The following is an 18650-nucleotide window of genomic DNA, read 5'->3' as shown; positions in this document are numbered from 1 at the left end:
CATTCATAATAGTAATTTCTCTAAACTGACATAATTGTGCTGTGAATTTACTGAAGAATTTTGGATTAATAAAATGTCTCCCTGAAATATATTCTCAGAATGTCCATTAAAAAAGCAAGAATGAGCACACCAATAAAGGAAAATAAAACAATCAGAGTCTACTGTTGACACATACCCTTGGGGAAAGAAGCCAGATCATCCACCAGTGGTTTCAAGACTGGCCAATTAGTAGAGAAAAAAAAAATGTCTATAAGCTTAAACTGAAAATGAATCATTAAAACGCTCATATTGAGAGAGAAAATAAAATCATGTCATTGTTCAAAAAACTTATTGTTATTTTAATGAGCTGTATGCTTAGTCATTCAGTTGTGTCCAACTCTGCAACCCCGTGGACTGTATGTAGCCTGCCAGGCTCCTCTCTAGGCAAGAATACTGGAGTGGGTTGCCATGCCCTCTTCCAGGGCATCTTTCCAACCCAGGAATCAAACCCAGGTCTCCTGCATTGGAAGTGGATTCTTTATCAACTGAGCTACCAGGGAAGCCCCAAACTATCCTATCCTCTTGGAGCTATACATTTTACAAGTTAAAGTGCTTTTAATTGATCTCTGATGGAATGTGAGTACCACACGAGCAGTTCCCATATAAGAAGGCTTCTCAGGTGGCTCAGTTGTAAAGGCTACACCTGCCAATGCAGGAGACTCAAGAGACTCAGGTTCAATCCCTGGGTCAGGAAGATCCCCTGGAGGGGAAAATGGCAACCTACTCAGGAATCCCATGAACAGAGGAACCTGGCAGGCTACAGTCCACAGGGCAGGAAAGAGTCAGACATGACTGGGTGAGCACACACACACACACAAGTCCCATATAATAACTGGTGATTATGTTACTATGTATCCTATTTCTGCATACGGTAAGTAGCAAGTAGACTCCAAATCTCTGCCTGTACTTCCAAAGAAACGGTTGTCTCCATGAATAAGAACTGTCTTTATTTAGAAGTTGTCTTTCTACCAATGCTCAACTTGGAAAAAGGCAGAAGGAAAAGACATTTATTGATAGCAGATGCAAATACAGTTTGATCAATGGAGGTTATTAATAAAAAATAGGAGTTTATATTCCCTAATTTTGTCTCTCCTATTATCAAAATATATATTCTCAAGGGAAAAACCCCATCATTAGTCTTATATAGTCTTTAATACCAGATTTTTTATAATAATAATAATTATATTATTTTATATTATATTAATATATCAATAATTATTAAAATTTTAATAATTTTAAAGAAGGCTGTTACAAAATCCATTAAATTTTTCAGAAATTTCGAAACAATATTTTCAAGTGAAAAGTGATCATTTGGACTTTAAATTTTTAATCAATAGCCCTCCAAAACATGCTTTGTCAACTGTTACTAAATAATATGCATACATTTTGGCTATACAAATTAAAAACGTACAAAATATCACCTAACAACAAGTTTTGTAATTATCTATTTCTACTGTTCTAACATAAATTTAAACACACATTACTTACTCTGAATTCCCATACATCTTTTAGAAAAGTGCTTTGTCAAACTGTAAAAATGCCAGCCTACAGTTGTACTTCCCTCTGATGTTTACTGTGTCACAAAATTCACATAAATTTTAACTTAATACTGCATTGTGCATAGTATATCTCAGTTAAAGTAGAAAAATGTTTTTAACATAAAATAGTTTAAATCCAGAAATCATTAGAAAAGTAATTTCTTGGTGCCAAATACACCTGTGTATTTACGCCATCGTATTATTAATAAATGCTTTGTAGACTCATTTTCTCCATGATGACTCTCTGGAAGGTACAAAACTACAGAATTAGCTAACTTCAGATTACATATCCACTGACCTAAAGGCATAAACACCCAACAGATTGATTAAGATGTGGCAAATAAAAGAGAATACATGATTTCTTCTGAGTTATTATGTAAGTTCAATGAAATTATCCTTGTTATAGAGAGATGTATAAGAAGAGTTGTAAAATCTAAGTATACTTTGTAAAAACAATTGAATAAAATGTTACTGATTTCCTTTTAGCAAAAGATGGGTGTGTATATCCATCATAATTCATCCAAAAGTGATTACCTTGGTGAGCACAGGAAGAGTATGCTGTCTGCTTCAGGCAAGTAGATCATCTGACCCTTGAGCCGTAAGCAGCTGATTTCAGTGCCCGTCAGCTCATCTTCACACTCTGATTTCTCTACATCCAACAGCCCTTCCTAGAAAAGGCAAGACCCAACAGTCAACATGAGCATCCCTCCCAAGAAGGGCACAGGGACCTCATTCCCACAAAACCATAAGGGAGAACAGGGACCCAGGCAGAACAGAAGAGGCCTTTCACCAGAGTCTGCCAGGTCACAGCCAGACAGCCTGACATCACTGCAGAAATGCAAACTGAACCCAGGAAGACAGGAGCTGTGCTACTCTGACATCCTTGTGGAAAGCTTCGGTGACTCTCATTTCTGATTTTCCATGGAGCAGACAGTAAAGAATCCACCTGCAATGTGGGAGACCTGGGTTCGACCCCTGGGTTAGGAAGATCCCCTAGAGAAAGACATGGCGACCCACTCCAGTATTCTCGCCTGATAAGTCCCATGGACAGAGGAGCCCGGCAGGCTACTGTCCATGGGGTCACAAACAGTTGGACATCACTGAGCAACTAAGCATGACTGGTTCACTCACGTGTGACTGGCCCATCCAGGCAAGGCATTTTCAAAATTCACTTCTGTTCATTTAATCCGTGAATAGAATTCCACTACTCCTCAGACAACCCCCAATTTAGCACCATTGCTTTTGAAACAGGACTCCCTTCAGGGTCTGGTTTTGCTCTCTCTACACCTTCTGAATCTCACAGAATGTTTTCGTAGCTAATTATCCCTGTGGAACATTTCTAATCTGTAACAGACCTTACTCCCTCACACTGAGTGAAATAACATCTTGATTACCTTGCTTCTCAACACGAAGACTGTATTGATGTGTGAGAGGATTCCATGGAAACTGATGTCAATGTGAGGACGGACCAGGGAGAAGACAGACAAGAGACTGCAGTTCCCAGGCTGGAGCTAAAATGCAGATGAAAAGAAAAGGGCACTTAATTAGCACTTTGGTGTATTTTAAATTCCTTTCTTTTGCCTAAAAGTGTCAATGGTTGATTTTGAACATTATTTTCAGACAGCAGATAAACAGTGACTATTTGCTCAATGATGAATAAATTAAGTGAAAGCTGATCATTACTGGAAAGTCATTTTCTCATGAAAACAAGTCCACTATTCCTGCAAAATTCTCCCATTGCTCTTGTGATTAAAAAAGAAAAAAAAAAAAAGCAGCTGTCCTAGGCCAAGTTGCAGTATGCTCAAACATACTGAGTTTATGGTTATATGACTTCTGTGATGTACCAAGTGCTCCATGTTCCCTGACAGATAAACAAAGGTTAAGTGAACGAGTGGCCACGTGAAACAGTAGCATTTCTGTGGCCTTTCATCTCAGGCTCCCAGGGAATGTAATGTCCTTTACCTGGGGAAGGACTCTGTAGATGGCGTTGCCACACTGAGTGACCACAAGATCCCTGTCGAATATGATGTGAAAGGGAAAGGCTTTGCAGAACGTATACGGGCTGATGCGTGATTCCTGGGTACCATTTTCTTCAAATCTGTCAAGATCTTCATAAAAATCCTCTTCTTTTGACTCTTTTTCTTCAATCAAAAATTGAGTATGATCACATTCTTCATTTCTTTGTTGAATAACCTGGATGCCAAAGAGGTAAATGGTGTTAACTGTCTGGCATTTCCATTTGGTTACAATATTTAAATACCTAAGAAATTGGTAATGAGAACCACATTTGGAAGGTTAAATTTTAAAAATTTTAAATATGCAAATACTATATATGCCTAATATAGAAAACTATTTTTGGATACTGATTTAGGAAATTTGAAGACAATAATTATTCACAGTAAAACTGCAAATGCAGTACGAGTCCCTTGGTGGTCCATGCAGCCTCTTTGGTAGAATCTGGAGCAAAGCACCCCCTGTCCCCATAGGCTCAGCGGCCCCTCAAGCCAGGCACACATGTACGGTAAACGACCTACACATCAGACAGAGCAGTGCTGTTTAATATGATAAAAAATGCTGTGTAGAAACAGAGGAAAATTAAATGACAGAAGCACATATCTTAAAATATATGTGATGTCTTTTTTATCTATCACTGGCAAGTATATAAAACTGCAATGCCATATTAGGTAGGAACAGAAAAAAAGAGTCATTTCATACACCACTAATGGAAGGGTATTTTGATTAGTATTTCTGAAGGACAGATTGACAATATGCATAAAAATCCCCCTCCCCAAATTATATTCTTTGATTTAATTCCAAATCTAGAAGCTTATTCTATGGGAGTAATCCTGATTATGAGCGAAACTCTCTAATTTAAAAAATAACTACATTTCTAAATATTATTCACAAGCATGCTTAAGGTATAAAAAAGATTTTTTCTTTTGAGTTTAAGAAACTGCAACCAACATGTCCTCTTAAAAAGGAAAAAACATATCTCAAGTTGCAGCCAGATCAAAATGGGAGGCAGTTGGGAGAGTATTTCTTCAGTTGCAGCTAAATAAGAGAAGCACTGCTCTTTTCCCCCTTTTTCCTTAGTTCACTGCACCAAACTCGGACACTGAGGAACAAATAGCAATTAATATGGACCCTTGTATATATATTCCCACATATTATTTCATGGTGAAATCAGTGTAGTACTATTAAAACTACCACACCAATCTACACTGGTTAAAGATCAGTATTCTCATTTATAATGGGAAAATTTTGCCCCAAGAAAACTCATTCCCTAAAGTCTCCAAAGCAACACAAAGCAATCTAAAAATTTTGATGTTTTGCTCTTTCCATTTCAGCTAGAAGAACTGAACTATATGCAAGCCAAGTTTACGAATTCCTCAATTCTACTCTTCTGCTTTGCTTAAATCTGCAAAATAGCTTTTCTGATTATATTTGTAACCTATCCTTCATTTATCACTTCATGACATGGTCTACTATTTCTTAAGTAGTTAAATTATCTGGTAGCTCCAGACTTATGAGACTTACAGACTTAAGCATACCTCAGGATGGTGGATGAACCTAGAACCTATTATACCGAGTGAAATGAGTCAGAAAGAGAAAGATAAATACCATATTCTAACACGTATATACAGAACTTAGAAAAATGGTACCGAAGAATTTATTTACAGGGCAACAATGGAGAAACAGACATAGAGAATAGACTTATGGACATGGGGAGAGGGGAAGAGAGGGTGAGCTATATGGAAAGAGTAACATGGAAACTTACATTACCATATGTAAAATAGATAGCCAAGGGGAATTTGCTCTATGGCTCAGGAAACTCAAACAGGGACTCTGTATCAACCTAGAGGAGTGGGATGGGGAGGGAGATGGGAAGGAGTTTCAAAAGGGAGGGGATATATGTATACCTATGGCTGATTCATGTTGAGGTCTGACAGAAAACAGCAAAATTTTGTAAAGCAATTATCCTTCAATAAAAAATAAATTAATTAAAAAAGGAATACCTCAGGAAATTAAAACACTGCCCTTGAAAAAACTAAATACACCAAATGTAAATACCCAATACAAATATTTCAGACATCTATTTTGGAGTACTTGAATCAACGAACAGCCCATATTATATAAAGTGTCTATAAGTGATTACCACAACTAAGTAAAAACCTGAATTGTATATAGACGTGCTACTGCTATCAACCTCCCAAGCAAAGACTCTAATCACCATGGCAATTGCACTTTCCAAGTGTGCCCCAGTCAATGTTTCTTTCCTGAAGTTTCTGTGTACCTGCTTCTTGCTCAGCTTGGCTAAGTAATTAACAAACCAAGAGCAGACCAGTGTTACAACCCCCTTGACACAGGCTCCCTCACTCGAGATGAGGTGTTAGTTTGGTGTTAGAATCCAAAGTTGGAAATGAAAGGCATATTGAATTTTAATTGATTTCCAGTGAGATTCCTAATCATGGGTGAATTTCAATCCTTTACTTAAGTTTTTAATTTTTAAATGTCTCTGGATTTGATAACATCATGTTCCATGTTTCCCACTTTCTAGTAGTAGAAAAACAAAGAATGCACCTGGGGAATCATGTCAGAACTAACAGAAACTCCAGAAAAGAAAAAAAGAAACTGAAATGTAATGCAATGTTACTAGATTAAATAAGCAGGATGCTTTCCTAATATAATCAACCTAAATGCTACAAGTTTTATTTGTGTAATACTATACTTAAAGTTTGGGCTTCCCACATATGTTAGAATGTAACTGTATATGTGAGAAAGTACACTGCCTATTAGATTTTCCATAAAGAAAGAATGACCGTTAAAAAAAAAAGGTAAGGAAGCTAGAAGAAAGTAGCTGGATTTACTGCATAATGTGCAACAGCCAGTATTATCTTGAACTAATGTACACACGTCTATGAAAATACTCTAGAGTAAGCGTAGGAAGGATGGCTAGGATTCCAGGAGGTCCTTTTGTGAATAAACACAACCAGAGCAGAGGCTTTAAATTGTCAACATGTGATGGGGAGACTTTACCAAGTAAAAGTCAAGAGAAAGTTAAGAATCAGTCTCAGTGATTTATTCATGCCACTTCTTGCCATCATTTTGAAACTGTCAGACTGTTCAGAAAGTGAACCTGAAGCCTCTATAGGAGATGGAGTCGCATTTGTGCTCTGGTGAGACCACCTCTGCAGAACATGATATTTCTCTAAAAAGTAAAAGGCTTGTAGTTTTTGCCTTTTTACTTTGTATTTATGATTAAAGTTGCACTTGTTCACCTACCAGTGTTTATAAAATCCTATATTTGGGGTGTTTTTTCTATAATAAAATGTTATCATTTGTGAAAAAACTAAACAGTAATAGGGCACCCCTCTCCCCACTTTTGTCAAATTTAGGGCTACTAAAAAATGGCTCTTGTGTTTAAATATGAAGACACACAAAACATAGCTGCCTGGGAGCAGCTCTCTAGGTCAGAAATATGGAAAAGCAATGGTTCCTTTTACTGCACAGTTGTTATATCAGTACCTTAAAACCATCACTCAAAACAGTGGGTATCATCAATAACAAAGCAAGTATGAGACCAGGCTTTTACAAAACAGTCTAATTTTTTTTTTAAAGCAAAACTTTCAGCTCACAAAATGAGATATTCTAACCACATTTCACAGATGGACCCCCCGCAAAAAAAAATCCACAAAGAAGCCATGAACAGTGAAATAATACTTCATATTATTTTAGAATGTGTCCATGGGTTTTTGTATTTTGAAGGCCACGGCTAAGCCAGTCACAGATTCTCCTGCTTCCCAGTAAGTAAGACTCCCAGGAAATGCAAATTAAATTTCCCATTGCCTTAAGCAACGTATAAACGGATAGAAAAATCTGCTCCCACAAGGAAAACTCTCCTGTATAATGCATTCCAAGGCCAAGCATAGAAGATCGCCAGTGCCACCACTGTATGGCCGATCTGTACCTCTGCTGAGGTCCACTAACAGCGATGTCCAAGGGTAAACTGGGAGCCTTTCTAACACTCCAAATATGTCACCCGCGTTCAGAGGAGCCCCTGTTATTGCCCATTACCTTCATGTCTATCTCGGTGCCATGTATCTGCTGAGCTACTGTCTTGATGATTCCGATGACAATATCCTGCAGCCCTTCTCTCTCTGAGTAGTAATGCAGGATGAGTCCTTTGCCCTTCTCTGCATCGGTGCACCGGAAGGAGGGTGCCCGCATGCCTGGGTAGATGGTAGCAAGGTGGTCATGCAGAGCATCAAGGTTCTGCGGGGAAGAGGAAACGGTGATGAGTAAATCCTGCTTCTGTGTGGCAGTCACTCTCAGGAGAGAAGGCTGAGAGAGCAGACTCAGAGCTGAGTCTGGGGGCAGACAGACGGGTCACATGAATGCTCCCAGGGCACACCCTTCCCTGGATGCATCCTGACAAGGCCAGAACCCAGAGAGCCTGAAACTAAGGTAATGCAATTAAGAAAAGCATCTGTGTGAATGAATGAAGAAGGTGGGGTACATACGTACGATGGAATATACTCAGCCTTTGTAGCAACATGGATGGACATAGAGATGGTCACACTAACTGAAGGAAGATAGAAAGACAAATATATGATTTCATTTAAATGTGGAATCCAGTCTGTGTCACAAACTAACTTATCTACGAAACAAAAACAGACATAGAGACATAGAGGACAGACCTAGAGAACAGATTCGTGGTTAATAAGGGGGAAGTGAGTGGGGGAGAGATGAATTGGGAATTTGGGATTAGCAGATGCAAATTATTATATAAAGAATGGATTACCAACAAAGTCCTACTATAGAATAGCACAGGGAACTATGTTCAAATCCTGTGATAAACCATAATGAAAAAGAATATATATATATGTATGTATGTATAATAGAGTCACTTTACTGTACAGCAGAAATTAACACATTGCAAATCAACTATACTTCAATAAAGTAGATTTTAAAAAAGGAAAAACATCTTGATTGTTACAGTAGAAATATTTTAAGGAAGGGTAAACAAACAAGGGGGATATAAAAGGATGCCTGAAGCAGAAAAAAGAAACACAGTTATGAGCTAAAGCAAAGATATGCATATTTACAGGAGTTTGGGCAGCTGTATATTTATGTTATGATAAGTAGTATGGAATTCCCAAAGTGATCACATATTACCATTTGTTTCTCTAACAATACTAAACCTTAATTATTAATTCAAAAAACTATATCAGAATTATAAGCATATGAAAATGTTAGTATATTTCTTTTGTGAAATAATATTTTGGTAATTAAAATCACTTTGGAAATTAAGTCAATCTGCTCAAACTACCGCACAATTGCACTCATCTCTCACGCTAGTAAAGTAATGCTCAAAATTCTCCAAGCCAGGCTTCAGCAATACGTGAACCGAGAACTTCCAGATGTTCAAGCTGGTTTTAGAAAAGGCAGAGCAACCAGAGATCAAATGGCCAATATCCGCTGGATCATCAAAAAAGCAAGCAAGTTCCAGAAAAACATCTATTTCTGCTTCACTGTGAGGCTGTACCTCACAAAAGCCTTCGGCTGTGTGGATCACAATAAACTGTGGAAAATTCTGAAAGAGATGGGAATACCAGACCACCTGACCTGCCTCTTGAGAAACCTGTATGCAGGTCAGGAAGCAACAGTTAGAACTGCACATGGAACAACAGACTGGTTCCAAATATGAAAAGGAGTAAGTCAAGGCTGTATATTGTCACCCTGCTTATTTAACTTATATGCAGAGTACATCATGAGAAACGCTGGGCTGGAAGAAGCACATGCTGGAATCAAGATTGCCGGGAGAAATATCAATAACCTCAGATATGCAGATGACACCACCCTTATGGCAGAGAGTGAAGAGGAACTGAAGAGCCTCTTGATGAAAGTGAAAGAGGAGAGTGAAAAAGTTGGCTTAAAGCTTAACACTCAGAAAACTAAGATCATGGCATCTGGTCCCATCACCTCATGGGAAATAGATGGAGAGACAGTGGAAACAGGGTCAGACTTTATTTTTGGGGGCTCCAAAATCACTGCAGATGGTGACTGCAGCCATGAAATTAAAAGACGCTTACTCCTGGGAAGGAAAGTATGGCCAACCTAGATAGCATATTAAAAAGCAGAGACATTACTTTGCCAACAAAGGTCCATCTGGTCAAGGCTATGGTTTTTCCAGTGGTCATGTATGGATGTGAGAGTTGGACTGTGAAGAAAGCTGAGCACTGAAAAATTGGTGCTTTTGAACTGTGGTGTTGGAGAAGACTCTTGAGAGTCCCTTGGACTGCAAGGAAATCCAACCAGTTCATCCTAAAGGAGATCAGTCCTGGGTGTTCATTGGAAGGACTGATGAAGCTGAAACTCCAATACTTTGGCCACGTCATGTGGAGTTGACTCATTGGAAAAGACCCTGATGCTGGGAGGGATTGGGGGCAGGAGGAGAAGGGGATGACAGAGGATGAGATGGCTGGATGGCATCACCGACTCGATAGGCATGAGTTTGAGTAAACTCCGGGAGTTGGTGATGGACAGGGAGGCCTGGCGTGCTGCGATTCATGGGGTCGCAAACAGTCAGACATGACTGAGTGACTGAACTGCACTGAATTTCTTCAGAGTTTTCAATCAAGGTACAGCCTCACAGTGAACCTGTGAAATTGAACCTTTTGGAACTGAAGTCTTGGAAAACTAATAAATTTGCAAATAAATATTTTCTGTTCTTATAGCTTTGTGATTAATTCAGAACATACCAAATTCCCACTATCTAGTATCACCCTCTAATATTAAAAAAAAAAAAAAAACAGATTTGTTTAAAGATCACCAGAAGAAATGATGCAAACTATACTTTTGACTTGGCTTTTCAGCACATTCATAACTTGTTTGTGTGTGTGTGTGTGTGCTACACATATATAGCACACACACACACAGTGCAGCACAGTGTTGGAGTCATGGGGAAGGTCACTTTAGAATCAAGCAGACTTGGATTTAAATCACGCCACTGTTATCTCAGTCGTCATGTACAGATGTGAGTGTTGAACCATAAAGAAGGCCTAGAGCCAAAGAATTGATGCTTTTGAACTTTGGTACTGGAGAAGACTCTTGAGATTCCTTTGGACTGCAAGGAGATCCAACCAGTCAATCCTAAAGGAAATCAACCCTGAGCATTCCTTGGAAGGACTGACGCTGAAGCTGAAGCTCCAATACTTCAGCCACCTGATGCAAAGAGCTGACTCACTGGAAAAGACCCCAGTGCTGGGAAAGATTGAGGGCAGGAAGAGAAGGAGGCAACAGATGGTTGGGTGGCATCATCCAGTCAATGGAGATGAGTTTGAGCAAACTCTGGGAGATAGTGAAGGACAGGGAAGCCTGGCGTGCTACAGTCCATTAAGTCACAGAGTTGGACGTGACTAAGCGACTGAACAAGTGTCATCTCATGATAATGTGGCCAATTTACCCAATTCTAAGACTTGACTTTCTCTGATAAAATAGATATAACTAAAATGATGTATATAAAACATTAGCACACCCAGGTGTAGTAGGCAAAATAATATTAGCCCAAAGATTTCCAGACCTAGTCTCTTTGAATATGTTATCTCATGTGGCAAAGTGGGGTTGGGAAGTTGGGAAGATTATCCTGGATTAATAGGGTGGACCCAGCCCAATTCCATGAATGACTGAGTCTCAGATGCCAAGAACGTTTCCTGGTTACAAGGAGGGATGAAAGCTGAGAAGGAAGCAGGATTTGAGATGCAGGATACCCTGTGCAGGGCCTTGGAGGGTGGTCCCCTGGGGCCCTACTCAGCCCCCAGTGACAGCCAGCAAGAAAACTGGTCCACGGGTCTATGTATGATTACATGGTGCTGAATTCTGCCAACACCTGAATAAGCAAGGAAATGCCACCCCACCTCCCAGTCCTGCTGGTATCTACATTACAATCCAGGGAGACCCCTTTTAGACTCTCAACCTAGGAAACTATAGGATAATAAATGTGTTCCTTTAAGTACTTAGGCATGTGGTAATTTGTTACTGTAACAATAAAAAAACTAATTCACCGATCAAATAGTAATCTGTCAACAACCGGTGGTTATTGCTAAACAGAACGGGAAAAGCAAACGATCTCAGAATACCAAAGGCCTTGGGAGCACATCTGATACCCCAAAAGACTCCTCTCATCTCTTCAGGGGGCCAGCTCAGAGGGGAATATGGGGACAGGATTCTGTTCTGGGGTCTTTTTGACAGAAGGCAGCAAGCTGGACCTGCAAAGTTCCCCCCTCCCCCGAGTTACAGCTTGAAAATGATTTTTCAACAAGAAATAAAGTATCAAATTTTCAGATTTTCTCTTAAAAAGATGGAATAATTTTTAAATGAAAAGGCATTTAAAACTAGGATTAAATGCCAGAAATAAAGATAAAGAACATGTTTGGGAAAAATAATATCATTTCATATATATTTCACATGTAAGTATAACTCAGTATGCAGAGATTTCAAACTCATATTTAAATGGTTTGTAAATTTCGTAATAAGAGTTGATTTCAGTAAGAAATTAATACTTAATTTAAGTACAATTTTGCAATAAAGATTTGTCATGGTGTTCTTGGGGATGTATCCCAGGTGGCACTAGTGGTAAAGAATCCGCCTGCCAATGCAGGAGACATAAGAGACTCAGGTTCGATCCCTGGGGGGTTAGATCCCCTGGAGGAAGGGGCATGGCAACCCACTGCAGTGTTCTTGCCTGGAGAATCCCATGGACAGAGGAGCCTGGTGGGCTACAATCCATAGGTCACAAAGAGTCAGACGCAACTGCAGCGACTTAGCATGCACACATGCATGGTGTTCTTGGGGGAAAAAAAGGAGCACATCTGAAAAGAAGGTGCTGGAGATGGGCTCAAATGAAGGATGGTTTGCATTCTGAACATCTCAAAGGGGCCAGTTTAGGGAAACAGGATCCAGCAAGGCATCAGAAAGGAGGTGGAGCGAGTGTGGAACAAGATGACTCCATCAGGGCACTGCAGCCTGGCCCCCGCCACGTGCTCATGCCATCTACTCACTGTATGTGCATTGTACGTGCACCACACGCCCACTGTATAAAGCACGTGCACGCATGTCTCGCAGGGTGTGCGGTGCAGGCGGGGGCAGGGTACAGAGCTGGATCAGATCCGCACAACGCAGACCCTGACTGTAAGCAGTTCGTGGTTTAAATCACCCAACAATGTTCAGAGTGGCTTTGGGTGCATGAAAGGGAGCAACACCTCAGAGTGAAGCCGGGGCCAAAGACGCAGAGCATAGGTGAGAGCTGAGGCCTCAGAGACTGGCATTCTGACTCAGATAAACATCTTGTCTCCTCAACTGGTGACCCTGGTTTCTTTTTGAAATGCATTCATGCTTAGTGCTAAGATCTTGTTTTCTTCTCTCAATTTACACCTCTTCTAATTAAGCCAGGCCAATTCTTAACTCAAATAGCAAGTGGTCCTGACTCCAGAGGCTGCTGTTGCCATGGGAAAGGAACTCCACGTGGCAGGCGCTGAGGATGGTCAGTTTACAGAAGCCTCAAGCCACTTGGTAAGTAACACGGCGGGTTTTCCTATGACAAGTTCTTCCCCTGGGAATCCTTTCCTGGGAAGGGAAGACTTGAAGCCTGCTCTTCATAACCCTGCCAGACCCCTCACCGCTCTGCTGATGCTGCAGAAAATGCTGTCAGAGAAAATCTGGTGAGAAAGGAAATCACCAGAAGGGTTTTATACATATCTCTGTTTCCCACAAAGTCAAAATTCAGCTTGTTGCTGCTAAATTAAGCTGTTGCTCTTGTTCCTTAAGAAATTTCCTAATGTAGTCAGGCCCAGGTACTGGATTGTGACTCATTTTACAGAAAAAAAAATTTTTAATGAGTCAAACACTAACTTGAAATATACATTTTAATTCTTTTCTACTTTTTCTTCTATGAAATATTCAAATACAGTGTATCTTAGGTCAGTATGCCCATATCATTTTCACATTTATCTATTTTCATCTTCTGTCATATACTATGTGCACATTTATATGTGCAGCTAAGCAGACGGCAGGAGGTGGTAACCATGGTACCATTTACTTTCTCTGCATCACTGATGCTAAAGAAAGTGAGAGATGGGCCAGAACAGCCCAGAACTCAGGTCAGGAGTCACGTAGGGACAGGCACTGCTCCCTAAATGTGGAGCCATTTTAATTTAAATAATTTAATTACATAAAGTCTTTTTAATTTAACATTTACTTTAAATAAAGTTATTGATGGTACTGAGGTATTAATAATAAAACATTGCTTAAATTTATCAATTCAAAGCAAGTGGGAAACCAAAACGCACGAAGTCAAATGTTAATCTTTTAAGTCTTTGTGGTAACCAATTCTCCAGAGACTGACTGTTTTGTTGAATTTGCTCTTAATTAAATGGACAACTAAAGTGCTTTCTTGGAGCATAAAAGATTTAACACCACTTAATGTAATATTGATTTTCTTTAGATAGTATCTAACCATAAAAATACTCTTGGGATTTCTTTAGTTACAGCTTCCCTTTCGGAGTTTTAATCTCTCAAAATTAAAGCTATTACCACTGCCTGTCTATTATGAAAAAAAGAATTCATGATTAAAAATTAAATTATTTCCAACTGAATACATTAGTATTGCCAAAAATGTGCTTTCTTCACAGACTCCAATTGTTTGCAGCAACCTCAAAAGTCACAGAAAAGACACTCAAAATAGCCAAGAGAAAACCTTGTCTGTCTACACTTTATAATACCATCCATACAAAGCTAATTATTCATCCACATGGTTGTAGCAATATATTCTGAAGAACAAGAGTTCATATTGAAACTGGTATTCTTTAATTTCTAAATATACCCATGGAGGTGGGTATACAAAGAAAAGAGCTGAATGGCAACACATGTATTTCAGCACAAGTAGATTCCCAGGAAACAGTAAAGCCAACCTCAAATATGCTTTCACATCATTCTTCTCAGCTTATGACACTAGAAAACAGGAAGGGAATAAAGAGGAGTTTTGTTCATCTATTTTGCCTCAATATATTAAAAGGCTGGTCTGAGGTTTTCATTCCATTTCTCTTAATGTTCTGATATCATTTTACCATTTTTTCTACATGCAAGATGAAAGAACTGTTTCTCAGGAATTCTGCTACTCTAAGTCTCCTAGCTTTGTCATTTATAGAGGAAAAACCAATGCTAGCATCCTAGGAAACAAGTTCTACATTTAGTACACACCACAGATTTAGGACACAAAAGAGATTTACTAGTCCTTTGAGAAATACTCAAAAGATTCATATTTTTAAAGATTTTGGAATGTTTCAAAATAAACGCAAATTTTCTCTTTCTAATATGGCAAACATAAGCATTATATATATGTGTGTGTGTGTGTGTGTGTGTGTGTATATATATATATATATATATACACACATATATAAGTACAGAGGAAAGTTTCTGAGAATTAAATACATCATTCCCCTGCTTCCAGGGTATCTAATTAAAAATTCCTAAATGATGCGCATAAACAAGTGGAGTAAGGCCTTGCCTTAAAAGTTTTGAGAAAGAGATTTTTCAGTCTTCAGAAACCTTTAGGACTTCCCTGGTGGTCCAGGGGTTAAGAATCCGCCTGCTAATGCAGGAGAGAGGGTTCAATTCCTGTTCCGGGAAGATTCCACCTGCAACTAAGCCCGTGAGCCACAACTGCTGAAGCCCACGAGCCCTGTAGAGGCTGTGCTGTGCGGCAAGAGAAGCCACTGCAGTGAGAAGCCCACCACCGCAACAAAACAGTAGCCCCTGCTTGCCACAACTAGAAAAAGCCGTTGCAGTAACAGCCAGAGATAAAAATAAATAAGTAAATAATTTTTTTTAAAGAATCCTTATTCTAAGGAGGTCCCTTAGAGGTGATTAGGCTCAGCCTAGCGGGTAGGATTCCAGGCTTTAACTGCTGTGGCCCCAGGTTGAATCCCTGGACAGGAAACAGATCCACAAGCCAAGCAGCACAGCCCCTCCCAAAATTAATCAATTTTTAAAAATGAAATCTTTATTCTAGTGGATGGAGAGAAGGGACCCATCTGTGTTATTTGAGAGCATTACTGAAGTTTATACCAGGAAAAAGCATTAAACATCAATCGTTGTAAATCTCTCTGCACTTAAGGAAAGGAATGTGGCACAGTATTTCCTTTCTTTTGATTCCTCACACTTCTGAAAAGCAAGACCAACAAGTATTGTGAGAGTCACATAATTTGAAAATCATTTTTTAAGTTTTTAAGAAAGATGTCATGTCAGAATTTTAATGTGAAAAACTGAAACAAGCAGGACCTAGGTAAAGCAGAAACTCACCCCCACATAATGGGAAACGCCAAGGTCAGGGTGTGAGTGGTATGAGGTCAGAACAAGTAAGAGTCAAAGTTTAATGATACTTTTGTCTTTTCTGCTTCAAGCAACTCCTTGAGAAGTAGCTTTCCAACCGAAAAGATACAGGGACTCTTTTCTAAAATAAATAATGTAAAGGTGGCACCAGTGGTAAAGAATTCACCTGCCAGTACCGGAGATATGAGTCGCAGGTTTGATCCCTGGGTCGGGAAGATCCCCTCGAGGAGGGCAAGGCAACCCACTCCAGTATTCATGCCGGGAAAATTCCATGGGGCATGGTGGGCTACAGTCCGTGGGTTCACAGAGTCTGACATGACTGAATCAATTTAGCATAAGGATTTATTCAAAAAGAAATTATACTTGAGTCACTAAAATTATTTAAATGGTATTTTTAAAATTACCTATTATTACCATCATCTCAAGAGAAATTGTAATTAAAGAAAAAACTGAAAATAGTCATAAAATTACCTGTGTAAACCATTTCACATTATACTGCTTTTAAATTCATGTTTTAAAAAAAAATTCATTTATTTTCATTTGACTGTATTTTGCAAAACTGTGAAAATATATACATTATTCAAAGAAAAATTCTTAAAATTCTAAAATATTATCTTCCTTTAAAAATTCTAACGTATCAAATTTTAAAATTTCATGTGCCAACTAAGGAATGTCACTTGCCACCATGTTCTATAAGAATTTAGTCCCTGAGCCCTATAGCTGCTGACCTTCAATACACCAGGAAAGAAGTCAGGGTGAGGATGAAGAATGAGGAGAACTGCTAGAACAGGCCCTCAGATATTTTCAGGAGAAAATTTTCATGAACCTGGCTTCTTGCATCTTCCACACTTAGAGAAGCACTAAAAACATTAACTATGATACCTGCTCTTTGTGACCAGCAGCAGCTTTGTACGGAGATGTGTGCTTGACTGCACGCCCCTCTCTGCCAACACCCCACACACACTGACCTCCACCCTCATGTTTTTGGGATAGTTTCTCAGAGCCTCCTGAAATGCTGTCTCCCCGGCCATAGTCCTCAGTAAGACACCAATTAAACTCAACTTGTGGCTCTCACATTGTGCATTTTCTTCAAGTAGATACAGATTACAGAAATTGGCATTTGGATGTTGAGAAAAGTTCCTTTTGAAATTCAAAAGTTAAAAATAAAATGAATGGTGCATTTTTTTCTAAAAAATATTATAAATAATTTAGGGAAGTATTAGAATTTCACAGCTGTTCAGGAAAAAAACCTCAGCTTTCCCAAAATAACACTTTGCACAAACATTTAAGAATTTTAGATGGGCCATCAATCCCAGATTGCTCCTGGCAGGCTGGCCAAATTACAGTGTTGTCTGTTAGAAGCCAAAACCTAGAGCCAACACAGATTTAAGGAAATCCCATTACAGGCTGAACACAGGCCCTGGCAGAAGACTCTGGCATATATGAACTGGGAGAGTGAGTGAAACAGCCCCAAACCCACAGTAAAAGTGGAAGAAGCTGAGGTTTCCAGCTAATGATTAGAGAGTATTTGCTTGCTTTTCTACTGAGATTCCTATTTCTATTTAAGCAGGTTCATAATTCAAATCCTAACTGGCCTCTAAGATTATATATGACTCCTTTATTTTTCAGTAGTCAACCTGACAGCTTTCCACGTTCATCTAGGCTTCATTTTATATCTGTAAAATTACTAGGAAGGTAAAGAATATATTACATGATAATAACATAACACCACTGAAAGTGGATCAGTAGCCCTGATATGAACTGACTCATAGATTCCAGTCCCAGAGACCATATGCAATCTTATCTTTTCAAACCCAGATTAATCAAAGCTCAACTTCTCTGTAAATATGTGTACATATGTACATATACCTACTAACACAGACACAAAAAACAAAGGGGAAAATAGCACACAGAATACTGTTCCAATTATCTATGTATCAAAGCACCTCAGACTTATTAGCTTAACACAATGATATCATTCTCGTGTTTTTGTGGGTTATCTGGACTCAGTGAAAGGTCTCAGAGTGGGGTGACATGGAAGTTTGCCATGGAGTCACCATAATGCTCCACCAGGCTGATTCCCAGGATGGGTCACCCAGACACACGAGGGCTCAGTCGGCAGCGCTGCTGCTGTGGTTGGAGCATCTCATTTCATGGTGGGCTCCTCCAGGGAACATCCCAAGAGCGAGTGCTTCAAGACGCTCACGAAAATTTGAAGAGTTCTTATGAACTAGCCTAGGAAGTATTAAGAATGTTTCTTCTGCTACACTCTTCTGATCAAATAATCACTAAAGTCACCCCAGATCCAAGGGATGGGAGCTCTACCTTGTCATGGGGGACATGGGGCAGCTCTAACTTGTCATGGAGGAGAAGTACAATCATATTGCAGCAATTTTTGGAAAAGACAACCTGCAATAATGCAATAGGATATCAAAAGTCAAGGTGAGCGTGGATTAGGGTGGAATACCATCAGATTGGACATTCCTTACCAGCAGTTTTATTGAGCTTTCAAATCTGATGTATTTTCTGCACTATTTTAATCAATACACTAGAAGTTTCACATAGAAATTTACTACAGCAGCAACATGAAACCACATTTTATTCCTAATTCAAGAATAAGAAAGTGGCAAAATAGAGAAAAAAATTCTTGTGAAATACAGTCTAACCTTTAAGACAAGAAATCCA

The 18650-nt window shown here is 39.2% G+C and overlaps 1 protein-coding gene across 2 annotated transcripts in view; it reads right to left on the bottom strand.

The window, feature by feature from the left end:
* GUCY1B1 (guanylate cyclase 1 soluble subunit beta 1) overlaps positions 1-18650 on the bottom strand; it is a 53449-nt gene that overhangs the window by 10018 nt on the left and 24781 nt on the right. For both annotated transcript variants that reach the window (XM_061142245.1, XM_061142246.1), the window contains exons 5-8: positions 7653-7850; positions 3540-3770; positions 2972-3088; positions 2112-2245 (exon numbers count right to left, since the gene is read on the bottom strand). In XM_061142245.1, the coding sequence (XP_060998228.1) occupies positions 2112-2245; positions 2972-3088; positions 3540-3770; positions 7653-7850 (680 nt within the window). The remainder of the gene's footprint in view (positions 1-2111; positions 2246-2971; positions 3089-3539; positions 3771-7652; positions 7851-18650) is intronic.

The sequence above is a fragment of the Dama dama genome, chromosome 5, assembly GCF_033118175.1.
Source record: "Dama dama isolate Ldn47 chromosome 5, ASM3311817v1, whole genome shotgun sequence".
Classification (NCBI taxonomy): Eukaryota; Metazoa; Chordata; class Mammalia; order Artiodactyla; family Cervidae; genus Dama; species Dama dama.
This window is presented reverse-complemented; position numbering and strand designations above follow the sequence as displayed.